The following is a 16,581-nucleotide window of genomic DNA, read 5'->3' on the forward strand; positions in this document are numbered from 1 at the left end:
CTAATATTTAAGGTAGTCCTGGTAATTTAAAAAAACAAGACAAGCAAAATAATTTTATGAAAACTTTATAAAAAAATCACTCCTGGGCAGCACCCAAGCATGACATATTTCAGCTCAAAGGTAATTTCTGGAGAAAGTTGTAGGACTGACAAAATAATTAGAATAAAAGTGCTATTTCACTATTAACATCTCTAATATTAATATCAATAGGCCAGATTCTGCTCTGGTTCACACCCATGTAACACCATTGACTTCAGTGAGCCATGAATGTGAGTGCCAAATTTGTCCTGTTGTCTTTACTATAATGCTAACAATGTAATTGTATTAGTGGAGAGAATGCCTCATCACCAACTAGGTGATAGGTTCCTTAGAAGTACCTAAAATAAATAGAATTGATTAAATTCAGGGGCCTCATCTCAGAAAAATTATGGGGGGAGAAAAGTTGTCAGCATATAGAACATGATATGTGATTTTATTATATCCTGCAAAATCAGTGGAGAGGGCTAAAGGGGAGCATATAGAGCCTATGAAAAGTCAGGGTGAAGGGGGCAAACACCAATCTGGCAGGAGGGCAACTGCCCATGTTGCCCCATAGCAAATAAGAGCTCTGATTAAACTGACAAATAGATGCACCAGTAATTAGGTCCATTTCACTTACTTGGATTCTAGAAGCTGAAGGATTTCCGGTGTGTTAAGAAGTCCTTCAGTTGTCAAAAACACATACGGAATTTGTACCTCCAGAAGGAAGCAGCCAAAATTTTCACCTGTAACATTTTCTAAAGATAAAATAGTAAAACAGCTTCACAAAACAGGGAATCTAAGAGGCGATAGTTTTAGGCATTCAGTGGACATATCTTTTTGAAAATATAGACTATACGACTATATACATCCCCATTAAAAATACTTTGTCTTGTGTGAGTAGTTTCAGATTCTAGAAGGCCCTTCTAGGTTTGTCTTGTATGGATACAGCCTCTATCAACGCTGAACTACTAATCAAGTAGTCAAAGGGGTTGTCTCAGGGGCTCAGTGCAGTTCATTCCTAATCTTTGCCAGGATTGAGCTCAGGTCCTAAATCTTTTTCCTATTTTACTCTTGTTATGTACATAGTTCAAGAGACTATCTAGCCCAGCATGCTTAGCTCTAGCCATTATTATTTCTCTCTCTTTCATGGGCACATACATGTAAACATTTTAGAGAATATAAAATCCCTTTTCAGGTGTGAGACCAATCTTTCATTTGAATTCTAGGAGGCATTTACCTACCCATTACAAGGGTTTCTGGAAGAGTGGTTTTAAAAGTTATGTAAGTAATATTCAAATTTTTGCACAGCTCATTCCAGCAGGAGTTCTCTGTATAATCATACTCCATCACTAATGAGAAATGTGTCCAAGGAAAGTCAGCTCCAATGTGCTGATTATGTACAATAACACAGGAACATCTACTCAGACTGAAAGAGAAATATTAAGAAAATAATCTTTTAGTGTGATTACTCCCAGCACAAAACAAAAACTTGTTTTCACTTTGAATAGAAAGTGTCAGTTGTTTAAAGGATAACTTAAAAACAGGCTTTATCTTTTCTGTATTAGAAAATTTTAATTATTTTTACTAAATACTTCACCAACTCCAGTTATCTGCATTAGGACTTCATTATACCTTTCATTTCAGGCATGATCTTACAAATTTGGAGAGTCTCTACAACCCTAGCTGAAAAGGAGGAATATGGGGGGGCTTTTGTAAATTATCTTTTCATTTTGCATCATCAGTACTATGATCACAATGCTATCTACATCTCCTTTTTTCTTTTTTACCCTGGAAATTGTTCACGAGAGATCAGTAATTGTAGTGGGAGTACTCCTGTGCTTATAGTTACTATTTAACTACAGTCTGTACTTAACAGCTGAGTTGGATCAGGCCAGAATGTTTATCACCTTGCAGAAGGAAGCACGTAAGCCCAAATCCTGAAATACTTACCCAAGCCTTTGGCAAAACTCACTTTGAAATCAACAGGAGTTTTTCTGAAATTGGTTTTGAGTAAGGACTGTAAGATTTGGGCCACAAAAATTATGAATTATACTCACATGCTTATGACGTGCTCTAGCAAAACTCTTTTCTCAGGATTCAAAACCATGGCTTTTAAACCTGTTTAAAAAAGAATTAAAACATCAGTTAAAGAGACTGGACCAGATCTTCTGCTGGTGTAAATTGACATATAGTGATAAACAGCAAAACACGGACTGAATCAGGAAATTATAACCCTACGGGTATAGCTTGGATGACAGTTTCCTCCCTGTGGCAATCATCAATAAACTTGAGTTTCACTGAGCTGACAAGCTGTGACCCACACTGAAAGTCTTGTATATTTGGGCTCAGGGTGGGGTGAATTCTAGAGTCCTGTTGGTAAGTCAAGAGCAGTCACATTGCTAAGTAATGTTTCTAATTAACTTAAAACGAGCGAGGAAAAACTAATGGGACAATAGTGGATTTTTTCCCTGGTCTTTTTAAAATTTTATATGATAGGAAATATGACAGAAAGAGATGTAGCTAACAGATTGCAAAGGATGAAGTATAGGATGTATTTTGTGTAATATAAAAGTCCTCAGTCAGATTAATCTATGTTTCTATGCCATTTAATAAATATATATATAAAAGAGCAAGTATTTATTATTGTTTATAGTATTGCAAATGTACCCACCATTTATAAAATACTTTAGACACAGGGTCTCAGACCTAAAGAGCATGCAATTTAATCTTAATATAAAATGCAAAAGAATAATTCAACACAAGGTGGTGCAGAGATGGTGGTGGTGAGAAGATCAACCAAGAAAGACTTCAAATGGAAAAACAGGGTTTTAAGGAAGAGAGGGATGTGGTTGGTAGGCTGTTCTAATCAGAAAAAGTGTCAGGAAAGAAGGCTGGTGACAGGAATGGCAAGAGATAATGAGAGCAGAGAAGAATTTATACAGCAGTGCATAAAGAAGGGCAGTGCAGGATGAGCTGATGTGATAATTTGGGAATTTGTCTGTACAAACTTATGAATTCTGATTGATATTATGAAATGTTACTATGAAAACTGCATTTCTGTAGGTATCTGTACCAAATGGCAAACTCCATTTTGAAGATACAGTCTTTTGCTTTTTCTGCCTGTTTGCCTTCATGTTGGGCTGAAATTCTAAAGGCTGGTGGCAAAAGATTAATAAAGAAGGGTTGTTGATGTTAAAGGGAATAGCTATAGCATCCAAATGGAATAACTTTAAACAAGAGACTGGCTTCCAACCAGGGGCACTGGTTGAGCAGGGAAGAGGTTGCCTTAGCATTGAATTCACCTGAAACACCTCTGATCACCTGTTGAAGTTGGCAAGGTATAGGTGACCTGATAAAGGGTTAAAAGTTATAAAATGGGAGGAGCTGATGCATCTGAGAGCCATTTTCTTCCATTTCAAGAGAAGAGAGACATAACAACATGCAGGGGCCTGCATGAGGTAGGAGAGCCTGCCTGCCAGCTTTTCTGAGTCCACTTGGTCTCCCAATAGATGGGTAAGCTAGTAAAGGGTATTGTGGTTAGGATGTTTGTTTTCTAAATGACCTGCATTGTCTTGTGCTTTATATGATTAAGTAAAAGAGCAATTGTGTGAGATTCTGAGCAAAGTGTCTGTGTGTATTATATGCTTTATACCCACCCCAGGGCTTCTGAAAGAGTCAAAAGGTAAACCAGGAGGCTCACATGTTGGGGTGGGATTCTGGGACTGGGCATGGGTATGTTTAAGCTGATCTCAGGGACAAGGCAGCTGGATAGCAAGTTCCAGTTCTCAGGTGAAGATGGTAGACAAAGAGACTGTGCCCTGAAAGTAAGCCTAGGAACCACAAAGATTGGGGTAGTGGCTGGATTCCATGCAGGCTCTGGGAGGGACCCAGTGGCTGGGTCCTTTCACAGCAATCTAGTGAGTGACCAAGAGGAACACTTGAGTGGGAGCTGTGACAGATGCACACAAAGATATAAGCAGGCAGAGTGGAGCACAGCCTTGAAGTTACCTTTCCCATCTTTTAAAGATTTACATAAAAGAGCAGCATTTACCTTCTACTGTACTAAGGGTTTTAATGATGGCAGCTTTTTCATGGTCAGAGTCCATTCTTGTTATGATTAGTACCTGACATAAAGCAAAAAGAAAAAAATTAAAATTACTTTCTTTTACTCTGTCTACACATTTTTTCCTGAAACAGTAGATGAAAGATAGATTCAGAAGACAGCAAAAATTTAATACTACAAATATTTCCTAAAGGATAATTGTGTGCTTACTACCTAAAAGATATTAGAAGAGCATTACTGTGAAAGGAAATGCATTACCAGGAGTAAAGATGTTCTAGAAAAAAAATCTCAAACCTGAATAGTAACACAAAGAAAGGAAAATATTATTTAAAGGCATTTTTTAAACTGCAGTTACAGAACTGAATCCCTACTGCAGCACCAGATAGACCATCATGGAGAGCAGATTTTCAGACCAATGCCACACTCCATTCACAGGTAAAACTCACATTGAAGATATTCAGAATTTTGCTTGCACTACAACTATGTACTGGAAGGGGCTTTAGAGGCTCCTGGGAACTCCTTGTTACAATCATGGCACCAAACTGAAGAGCTATTTGGGAAGATTTCCATGACCATAATGGAACTCACTAAATAACTTATGTGCAAGGCTCATAAAATACTGCTGAAGACCAAAGTCTTTCCATTTCAAATGGACCAGATTGCACCAAATAGCAGGTATTTTTAAAGGATCCTGCTACAGGAGGAGATATTAATCTTGTCTCCCAACCCAAATGAAACAATGTGAACCATTTGCTATACTATCAATATACTCAGTATAATTTTCAGGAATAAACTGAGAAGACATGACGAGTCCACAACCAGTGGAAATGCTATACATTCAGCTCTACATAGGATTATCAATAGATTAATGCCATTTTACAGACACTGTAGGCCTGATGTTTACGAGGGCCTGAACTGCCTCCACTTTTGCAGGCCCAATTTTGCACCCAAAATTAAATGTGGGAAAGTGGTAGTAGAACCTCAAAGTTCCAAACACCTCAAAAGTGGAGGTTGTTCAGAACTCTGAAATGTTCATAACTCTGCACAAAATGTTATGGTTGTTCTTTCAAAAGTTTTACAACTGAACGTTGACTTACTACAGCTTTGAAACTTTACTATGCAGAAGAAAAATGCTGGTTTCCCTTTATTATTTATGTTTAACACAGTACAGTACTTTATTTGCTTTTTTTTTGTGGTCTCTGCTGCTGCCTGATTGCATACTTCCGGTTCCAAATGAGGTGTGTGGTTGACCGGTTAGTTTGTAACTCTAGTGTTCGTAACTGAGGTACTATTGTATTCACAAGTCCAACTTCATGATTTATGGGTCCAATGAGGTAGTTACATGTGTAAATGTTATCACTATGCTAAATGCTGTCATAGCAGAAATAAGAAATATTTGTCCCTATGGCTAAGATTTAAAAAAACGAATGTTTAAAGATATAGTGGCCTCATTTCCAAACCCTGCACAGCTCCCACTGACTGTAATGGGAGACTCTAGGTGCTCAATACTGTTGTCGCAGGCTATTTAAATCCATATTTAGAGGACTAAATAAATGGCCTATTTCTCAAAAGCTGAGCACCCAATAGCTCCAGTTAAAGTCAAGGAACCTAACTCTGGACACACATTTTTTAAAAATCTTCATCTGTGTTTTCTTCCTATTTTTTTTTCAATATTGTCTCACTCATTACTACATCAAGTGCTGACCTAAATGTTGTCTTCTAATGATATGCTGCTGTTCCTGTGTAATTATGATGGATGCAAATGATAATGCAATAAGAATGGTAAAGTTCATAAGGTTTTTTTTCTGAGGTCCATCATATTCTATTTGCAATTTTTTGCTTACAAAAGAAATTTTCCATTATATCTTGCATCAATAGCAATTCATTAATATAATATAAAAGTGTAACCAGATTATCATACTTCACATCATATTAGCTAATGCTAATATGATGCAACGTTAATGGCTTATGTAATAGAACTTTCACATTTTATTAATACAGGAATACTCCTTCTGTCTGTTCTGGGTCACTCTAAAGACTGCCTCTGAATGTAAGTGAACTAGTCTCTTTACAAACTTAAATTCCACTCCAAATATTCTAAGATATTTTTCCACTAGCTTTTTCCCCCTACCCACTTTTATTCTGTATTATGCTGCTTATGCATTATGTAAATAAAATGATCTGGTGGTAAACCTGTGTTTTTTGTTTTTTGTTTGCTTTTTTGTGAGGAATTTAAACACAGGTATGACATCAAAATATTCATGTTGCCAGGAAGAACACTTTTTGGATATTTCTGTCCAATTCCTCTGTTTATTCCCCACAAACCTATCCCCCAATGATCCCCAGTTGTTTTACGACCATTTGTCACTGGTGTAAATTAGAGTAGCCTGAAGGCTACTCTTACTTATGTCAGCCTACTGCACAGATGTCCAGGGAGCTGAGGAGTGCAGTAGTGGTTTAAAACCAATGTTGTATTTCAATCAACTAACCCTGAACTCTGCTATGTGTTCATCAACCAGAGATTGAGATTGGGATTTTAGTGTCTAAAGTCATATTATAATTTTCAACAAATGATGCAAAATAGCAAAGGAACGATGTGTGCTTAATGCAAGAGCAAAACCATTTGGGTTTTATTGGGCTCCTTGTTTTCTATTTGTGCAACTGCAGTTTCAATACAATTGGATGACTAATTATTGCTCTAAAGTAGTTTTGATTGTTTAAAGAACAACTTGTTTAAATTGTTAACCTTAAGATTCTGTTTATTTGTATTACTCTGCACCCAATGTAACATCTGACACCGAAGTTCTGTTATTTTGGGATTGGTTTCATGCTTTTTCTGACTGCTATACTGTACAATCTCCAGCTGCCTCCAAATATTATCCAAAGAAGAACCTAAGATGCTTGTATAGATATCCTTTGCCTTGGACAAATATCCTGTTTAAAAAACAAAGTAATGAATTATTACTTAAGTCTGACATTCCACAAACTCTGCATTAGTAAAAAGAGAGAGAGAATCATTGATTTCTATTTAATCTGCACATATACTTTAACTACATGTGAAGGTGACTTGCAAAGGAAAGCTGAAAATTTAGCCATAGACAGAAATATGTGCAGAATGCTCCCACTAATCAGGCTTTGGAACCAGTTGTCCTAAATAAATCTAAAATCAAAATTACCATTCTGAAACTTCAGATACCAGAAAACTGAGCTGTTACACTAAGCCAGCCTATAGGTTCCCAGCTAAATCAAGATATTTTTATATGCCACATTTTCCAAAGTTTAATCTTTTAAATTATTTTTTTAAAAGTGAGTTTACAAGAAAAATGTGACTTGTCTGAGTCCCTACTAGTTGGTTCATATTATTTCAGATCTTTCTGCTACCTGTAACATCATTGTGTGATGCATTCTGTGTATCAACAGTGAACCTAAAGCAGGCCAATAAATCGAGTAATAAATAAAATACGTATGTATATATGACTAGTTTCTACTTACATGCTGAATGCTATCACAGCCTGACTAGTGGAGACATATAGTGTTCCTGTGCTTGGCTCAATTTTCAATTTTCTTTTGCAATTCACCTTTAGATATACTGACAACTCATAGAAATCTTAGAAAAACATTGAGTAGAAATAGTTCTGTTTACATTTTCTATTTTCTGCTTTTCCTTCCCCATCATTTATTACTAGAGGCATTTCAATGAAGACACGGTAGCTTTTTAAAGAGTTAATCTTGTGAAGTCATAGCTTTGTAGAGTGTACATTTTTCATAACCAAGACCATGTAGGCTCTAAATTCTGATAAATCTGTATGTGAAATCACAATAGGTAGAATTGGAAATGAATGTGTGACTAACAGGGGATTATGACTTCAGGTGTGAAATTAGGAGCAGATGAACTGTTATGTCCTGATCCTTATCTGCATATCACTAAAAAGTGGAATAATCTGTGTTTAAGGGCTACAGTTCAGCCTTTAGGGTAGCTTTACACAGGATCCAAATGTGCTAAATAACATTCCACATTTGTGCTTGAACCTGCCCCACTCTTCAAATCTTAGACTCAAAGGAGTAGACGGGAAACTAATTTCTTAGGTGTAAACTATTCCAAATGCACAGCATAATAAACAGTGCACAAAGTCTCAAAGTCAACAGCGAGTTGTCCGCCTACATGTCATCTTTATCTGTTTTCCAGCTAACTTAAAAGATTCACATGCAAAATTCAGTGTTCAGGGAGACTGAGCAAAATCCACACATGATGTAAGTTGGTGCAACTTCCAGTGAAGTTTCTTGGCCAAACTGTGCAGTGCTGTAAATGGTGGTATTAATTATATGTCAGGCACTCATGGTTTTAAAAAACAAAGTACAATTTGCCCTGAATTGGCATTAATGAGTATATAAAAATAATCAAACAGAAAGTGGGCAACTCTCAGAAAACTGTAAGTTAAGGTGTGATAAGTGTTTAGTGACACCACAGAATCAAGACTTACAAAATATGAGAAAGGGATTGTAGAAAATCATGGTATATTGAGTGTCATCCAGTGGCATTTTGGATGTTGCACACTATTTTGTAATGACAAAGACAGAAAACATTTTTTTACTGTTAAAACTAACCTAATGCTGTGTCCAAGCTACACGTTAATAGAAGATCTCGAACTGTTACCAACAGATGCACCAGAGCAGCATGTTTGTACAACATTATCTCTTTCTCACTATTTTTACCTATACAAAGGAAAAAAGTTTTATATATGTATAGTTTGCATAGAAACTTCAGAAGCTCTACTGCATATTTGAATTCATATAAAGGGTCCTAACATCTCAGAACTTTAGTCTCCCACAATGAAATATATATAAACATGCCATTGCTGTGGATCTCAGCAAGTCAAACACTGAATGTACATGGAGGAAAGCAGGAATTTTGCCTACCTGTTTATTTTCTTCCTGTGAGATCTTCTCTACTAGTCCAGTAATTTGGGTTATATATCCTCTCATCCAGCAGATGGAGACAGATTACTAAATGTTTTGTTGACCTCATACTTCTATATAGAAAGGTCTAACCATCTTTCAGTCTGCAATTGACTATTTCAAAAGCAATTCCCAAGAAATCAGACTGACTTCATCCTCTGATAATCATTAAAGTACCTTAGTCCTCTTTGAGGGGGTAGACTTGGAGTCTGCTTGTTTTTTAATTTGGTCCTTGGTTCAAAATAAATAGTCTCTGTGATTCATTGACCTCTGCTAGTCACCCTATGTAAATTTGCAGGGACCTCTGAATGTCCTGGCAATGAAGTCTTCCTTCATTCAGATACTTTGGATTGGGGAAGAATGTGAATAAGGTAAATCTGCTAGGCAGAATAAAGGTCTGAAGAATCTTAGACTTGAATTTCAGTAGACCCCTTCTGAAAAATCAAATACAGCTCCTTTCAAGAAAACATTTGTAGCTTTCCCACCCTTCTGGCCAATCATACTGCTATAAGCACCCATTGCTTGGGCCCAGTTATGACTGTTTCTCAGCTTTCCACCGGATGACAGGCTGTGTGCTTGGGCTCTCACAGCATCATGCTCCCTTCTTAAAATTCGAAAGGGCACTCTGCCACTTATTGCTTCTCTTGTGTGGGCAAGATGAGCTATCTGAGGCACCAGTCTTGGGGCAGACTCTGGTCCTTGGAGCAGATAGGGACTGCTGAATCTTCTCAAACTCTTCCTGAAAGAATAGCCTGTCTTTAAAGGGAAGGACCAGCAGCCTGGCCCTGAAGGATTGTTCTACTGCCCACTATTTGAGTCACAGGAACACAAATAAGACCATGGTTCTAGCTGTCATGTGGATGGTATCATATCATTGCAAACCAGTGAGAGAGCAGAGCCTGTAAGTGGAAGCATTAAGGCTGGGTTGGACCATAGCATCTGATTTCCTGGGTCCTGCTAAATTTCTACCATGATCTGTCTTTCACAATGTATAAACACCTTTAAATTAATCTTGAATTAAATTGAGGACTCTTAAGGATCCCTCACTCTTTCTGTTGGGATGATCCTGTAGTGCTACACCTATTCATCTTGGGATTTTTGTCCTTTTTATTGATTCCCTTGATGGTAGTATATTACCCTGGAGTTCTTCCTGAGTATTCTGCATCCCATAATATGAGAGGTTAGTGTTTTGGTTTGCTTTTTTTGTACCAGTCTGCAGCTTCCCCATAAATGTTGTTTTCTTCACTTGTTCCCTACTAACATGTTGTCACTGTATTTGGGTTTTTAATTTTGAAAAATGTATTAAGCACAAAAAAAAATGAAGTTCAGAAAATTGAAGTTTATTACAAACTGTGCTGTGAAATAATATAGATGCTAAAGATATACTTATCCATTAAAGCTAATGCTTAATTGCCTTTTTACTTCAAATCTTTGCTTAACATTTAATTGCTTAAATCTAAGCCTCCAAAATCCACCCAAAATACTGAGCCCTAAAGCAGTTTATGGTTTCCTGAGAGGAAGCTTGTGCCTTTCTGGGTTTTTGTTTGTTTGTTTGTTTAAGCTCCAGAATTTACAGCCTAAGACCCCCTATGCTTCAATGAGGATTATCTTTTCAGATCCTAGATCAGCCAAACTTTTTATAGATTGGCACTATCTATAAAAAGGGGAATAAGGACAACCTGAGGAATTACAGAGCAATCAGCTTAACTTCAGTACCCGAAAAGATAATGGAGCAAATAATTAAGCAATCAATTTGCAGATACCTAGAAGATAAGGTGATAAGTAACAGTCAGCATGGATTTGTCAAGAACAAATCATGTCAAACCAACCTGATAGCATTCTTGGACAGGGTAAAACACCCTGATGGATGGGGGAAGCGGTAGATGTGGTATATCTTGACTTTAGTAAGGCTTTTTTGATACTGTTTCACATGACCCTCTGTATTTCACTAGTTTGTTTATTAATCTATAAAACCCATCTATAAAATGGGTGCATAATTGGTTGGAAACCTGTTCCCAGAGCGTAGTTATCAGTGGTTCACAGTCAAGTTAGAACAGCATATCAAGTGGGGTCCCAGAGGAATCAGTTCTGGGTCAGTTCTGCTCAATATCTTCATCAATGATTTAGATACTGGCATAGAGAGTACCTTTATAAAGTTTGCGGATGATACCAAGTGGTGACGGGTTGCAAGTGCTTTGGAGGATAGGATTAAAATTAAAAATAATCTGGACAAACTGAAGAAATGGTCTGAAGTAAATAGGATAAAATTCAATGAGGACAAATGCAAAGTACTACACTTACAAAGGAACAATCAGTTGCACACATACAAAATGGGAAATGACTGCCTAGGAAGGAGTACTACGGAAAGTGATCTGATGATCGTAGGGATCATAAGCTAAGTATGAGTCAACAGTGTAACACTATTGCATAAAAAGCAAACATCATTCTGGGATGTATTAGCAGGAGTGTTATAAGCAAGACACAAGAAGTAATTCTTCCGCTCTACTCTGTGCTGATTAGGTCTCAACTGCAGTATTGTGTCCAGTTCTGGGCCCCACATTTCAGGAAAGATGTGGACAACTGGTGAAAGTCCAGAAAAGAGCAACAAAAATGATTAAAGGTCTAGAAAACATGACCTGTGAGGAAAGATTGGAAAAAATTCGTTTTGTTTAGTCCGGAGAAGAGAAGACTGAGGGGGAACATAAGTTTTCAAGTACATAAAAGGTTGTTACAAGAAGGAGGGAGAAAAATTGTTCTCTTTAACCTCTGAGGCTAGGACAAAAAGCAATGGGTTTAAGATGCAGCAAGAACAGTTTAGGTTGGACATTAGGAAAAACTTCCTGTCACGGTAGTTAAGCACTGGAATAAATTGCATAGGGAGATTGTGGAATCTCAGTCATTGGAGATTTTTAAAAGCAGGTCAGACAAACACCTGTTAGGGATGGTCTAAGTAATACTTAGTCCTGCCATGAGTGAAGGGGACTGGACTAGAAGACCTCTCGAGGTAATTCCAGTTTTACAATTCTATGATTTGGTCCTGCCTTACCTTACATAGTTTTAATAACATGAATGTTCAGTTTATTTTGCCAATTTTTAAAGTTTTTTAAGGGATCTCTTTACAAATGCCAGATAAATTAGATTTAGCAAAAATGCATGTGTTATGTACTCTCTGGGTTTCTAAGCAGGGCTTAGTCATTCATCATTTAGCTTTTTTGGTCACAGAGACTGTGACCCTATACATCCCTGTATTCACACCTACCCACTCTTGTAAAAATATGTATAAAATATGCTTTGTGATGCATCATTTGAAAACTAATAATTCACTAATCATTAATATTCTTGTGTGATATATGTACTTGTGTATTGAGTTTTTGTATTTATGCTCAAATAATAACTAAAGTGTGTTTAAACCAGGCATGTCAGGAGGAGCTGATAAACAGGTCTCCCTTAGACCAAGGAAAGTGTTTGCTTCCCTGACCAGCTCAGTCATCAGGCAAAGACAATGAAGATTCATTTTTACATATTAGATAAACAAAGCTAACAAATGTGGGAGGAGACAGCATGGATAGACTGCACCTAGCAGGAGAGAGAAGCTTGTTTGGGTTTTAGTTTTCAGAGAATACATTGCAATGAGTTAGGGCAGGTCTACACTGCATTGATGCAGCTGCACCGCTGTAGTGCTTTGATGAAAATGCTCTAGACTGATGGAAAAGAGCTCTCCTGTCAGCTTAGTTACTCCATCTCCTCCAGAGACAGTAGCTATGTCAGCGGGAAAAGCTTTCCTGATGATATAGTGCTATCTACATGGGAGTTAAAATCAATATAACTATACTGCTCAGGGGTGTGGATTCTTCACCATCAAAGTAAGTGTGTAGTGTTAGACTTGGCCTTACTGGTCTACAAAGATGTGGGGTGAGGGGTGGGGGAGGCTGAACTTCAAGTTATAAGTAATTCAATCAACTAAGGGCAAGTCTACATGAAAATGCTCATTGGCACAGCTACAGCACTTTAATGAAGACACTCTAAGATGACAGGGGACACTCTCCCATTGGCATAGTTAATCCACCTCCCCAAGAGGCGGTAGCTTTGTGAGCGGAGAAGCTGTCCCACTGACATAGTGCTGTCTACATGGGGGAGAATGGGTTAGGTTGGTATAATTACGTTGCTCAGGTGTGTGGATTTTTCACTTCCCTGAGTGAGGTAGTTATACCAATATAGGTCTGTGTGTAGACCAGATTGTATACAATATCACTGTATTATAAAAGTGTATTGTGTGAAATCTTTTATTAATATCATTATGAATTTCATGTATTAACACTACATAAGGAATTATGAATACTCATTAATATTATGCTTTACAGTCTGTGACCCTAACAAAGGGGGAAACTATGACATTCCTTCCTGTCTGGCAAAGACCTGTTTCTCTCTTGTTTGGGTCACAGACTGTAAAGCATAATATTAATGTGTTCATAATTCCTTATGTAATGTTAATACATACAATTGAATTGCTTATTTCTCTGAACTGTCTGGGAGAGGGCTGGACATTGCAGAGCACATGGTTTTGGGAAAATTCAGGACTGGGAGTGTGTTGGGGTCATTTTGCTGGTTGTAACTCAGGCTGGTGGAAGCCAGAGTGAGGCTGTAAGACTGTTGGGCTGCTGAGGTCAGAGTTTCTGAACCAGGACTGGATTCGCAGCACACAGATGCTCAGAGTGTGACCTGCATGTTTGTTGCTGACTGAATTTCCAATGCTGGGAGCTACAGTAGCAAAACCATTGTGAGGCACTCAAGGGTTACAAGGTGACAACCCCTTACTGGTCTGGATTGCATCCTGAATCCCGTGACAGGGATATGACAAAAAATAGCCACTGACCACAAAGAAAAGGACAACAAAAACAAACGTGTTTTTCTCTGTAAATTACATATTGGGAATATCATTTAAACATTGCCTAAAATGTGTAATTAATCATGACCAACATTTCTGAAACGTGAAATTTAGATTTGGACTTGAACACTTTTTAGTATTCTGACATTCATGTAACTAAAAGTAACACGAGTAACTAGGACCATATGAATGGAGACCTTTTGGGAACAAAAAAGCAGGTCTGTTACCATCACCCATTAAGGTGGGAAAAGCTTAAAAGTTTGTGAGTAATTTGTCAGACTTATTGAACCACAGGTTACAAATGAAATCACATCAATGTTACAAATGAAGAATACAATGCATTTTACCTTGTTTAAAAATATCACAGATCACTTTCTCCTGCTGTTTTAAGAAAAATCTTGTTTGATCAAATTTAACAGAGGCAAAACTCCAATTCACTGAGGCAAGTATGCCAAGATGCATCAACTCTTTTAGAACAGGAGTGGCTGTTGCTTCTAACAGATGGTATGCCTGGCACTGGCTTTCTGGTTAATACAAACAAACACATACAAGAACAGTAATTGATTAAATATACCACTGTTGGATAAAAATACTCGTGTCCTGCAAAACAAAAAAGCATTGTTTTTTTTCAAGAGATCTGCAACACGAACTTTCTTTCCTTCACACTAGTAATTCTTAATAGCTTCTGGATGGCTGTTTTGTAACCTTTTAAGGGCAGGTCTACACTTAAAACGCTGGACCAATGCAGCTGTGGCACTTTAATGAAGACACTCCTATGCCAACGAGAGAGAACTCTTCCACTGGCGTAGTTAATCTACCTCCCTGAGAGGCAGTAGCTATGTTGACCGGAGAACCTCTCCTGCCAACATTGTGTTGTCTACACTGGGGGTTATGTCAATATGTCACTCAGGGGCAGTGGCGTACGGAGGGTCTCCGGCGCCTGGGGGCCAAGCATACATTTGCGCCCCCCCAGGCCTCACGTGCCCCTCACCCCCATGCAGGACAGGAGGGGTCCTGGCGCCGCCTCCCAGCTGCCCTAGAGAGGGGAGGTCTGTACCTGCGGGGTGAGGGGGTGAGGTATGGGGGGGGTGAAAATGCAGGCTTGGCTCCACCGCCCTCCCTGCATTTACCCAGCGTGCACCCACCTCTCCCGCTGCACCCTCGCAGCCCAGCTCCGGCTTGGATGGGCGGCCTCACCCCCTGGCCTGGGGAGGGGGGCTGGGCCAGCCCTTCATGACATGCCAGAGGGGGAGATGCTGAGGGGCACCTCTCAGAGCCTCCTGCGCCTCCTGTCCCACACCTGTTGCGAAGGATCGGCCTCATGTGGCCCCCGCACTTACCCGCTGCTTCAACCCCACAGCCCAGCACTGGCTCGGATGGGGAGCAGCCTCACCCCTCTGCCCCCTGCATGTTGTGAAGAGCTGGCCTGGTGCACGCTCTCAGGCCGGTGCCTGGGGGCCTGGGTCCCCCTGCCCCCCTTCTGTACACCACTGCTCAGGGGTGTTGTGTGACTTAGTTATACCGATGTAAGTCTGCAGTGTAGACCAGACCTAAGGCTCTGTCTACACTTAAAAGTTAGCTTCACATAGCTATGTTGGTCAGGAGGTGGATTATTTACACCCCTGACCAGCATAGCTATGTCAACCTAACTGCCAGTGTAGGTGCGGCTATGTTGATAAGAGTGTTTCGGTCATCATTTGAGGAGGTGGTATTTCTATCCACCTACACTAATGGTTGTGCTGGCATAGCTATGCCAGTATAGTCTCCATAATGCAGATATATCATAAGATAAAACCAGAGTCAGTACTAGGCATAAGCAGACTAAGCAATTGCTTAGGACCCTGAGCAACTCAAGGGGGGGCACCTATTTAATTATTAGTATGTGTTGGAGGGGCGGGGGAAGAGAGAGGAAAAAATATTCCTGCTTAGGGCTCCTAATGGACTGGCACCAGCATATAACTGAGTTTTCATGATATCCAAGTAGAACTCAGAACAGCAAGGTGACAGCAATATTGTAGTCTGAAGGGCTTAAATATAGGGCTGATATTGAATTAACTGAAAGGCATGACCTATTTCTCAATGGACTAGTAAATCTCTGGAGTATCAATTCTTTCTTTTATGTGCTTAACATTATAGTTCAGTTTATTACTTCACCAAGGTTAAAATTCTATCTCCTGTGTTCAAGGGTTCATCATTTCATTTGGAAAGTGTCTCAAACGGACAGGTAATGTTGTCAGACTGGGCTGTGTTTCAGTGGCTAGTCTCACTACATCTCACTACTGTGTCCTCATAATTAACTAATTCATTAAATGTTTGTAAAGTAATTTTAAGATGTGCAGTACTATGTAAGTGCTCATTCTCAATCTCAGTTCTCCATTCTTTGTCAGGATAAATCAGATGCTATATTGTTTTTTCCTCCTCAGTGTAATTTCATTCATTCATTAATTTATTTATTAATTAATCAATTCATTTATTAATGAATCATTTTCTTTTTAAAGTGTTTAACATTTCCAGTAAGGTATCATAATGTATCGTTAATATTTCATTGTTAAAAATGTTTGATTGTCTTTAAGGTCTCAATATTGGATATAGCTTATATCTGACTGAGAAACACTTTCATGTATGATCCAACCATGGTGAAACATGGGGATTGTTA

At 38.6% G+C, this 16,581-nt stretch overlaps 1 protein-coding gene across 1 annotated transcript in view; it reads right to left on the reverse strand.

Moving 5' to 3' along the window:
• The window catches only part of SHOC1 (shortage in chiasmata 1), a 74,714-nt gene that overhangs the window by 17,520 nt on the left and 40,613 nt on the right, over positions 1–16,581 (reverse strand). Inside the window, exons 15-21 of the mRNA XM_067553488.1 lie at positions 14,266–14,449; positions 8,690–8,787; positions 6,831–7,018; positions 4,073–4,145; positions 2,079–2,139; positions 1,263–1,447; positions 659–776 (exon numbers count right to left, since the gene is read on the reverse strand). Of these exons, the coding sequence (XP_067409589.1) occupies positions 659–776; positions 1,263–1,447; positions 2,079–2,139; positions 4,073–4,145; positions 6,831–7,018; positions 8,690–8,787; positions 14,266–14,449 (907 nt within the window). The remainder of the gene's footprint in view (positions 1–658; positions 777–1,262; positions 1,448–2,078; positions 2,140–4,072; positions 4,146–6,830; positions 7,019–8,689; positions 8,788–14,265; positions 14,450–16,581) is intronic.

This window comes from Emydura macquarii, unplaced genomic scaffold (genome assembly GCF_026122565.2).
Source record: "Emydura macquarii macquarii isolate MOO-44397 ecotype Brisbane River unplaced genomic scaffold, CSIRO-AGI_Emac_v2 contig_1451, whole genome shotgun sequence".
NCBI lineage: Eukaryota > Metazoa > Chordata > Testudines > Chelidae > Emydura > Emydura macquarii.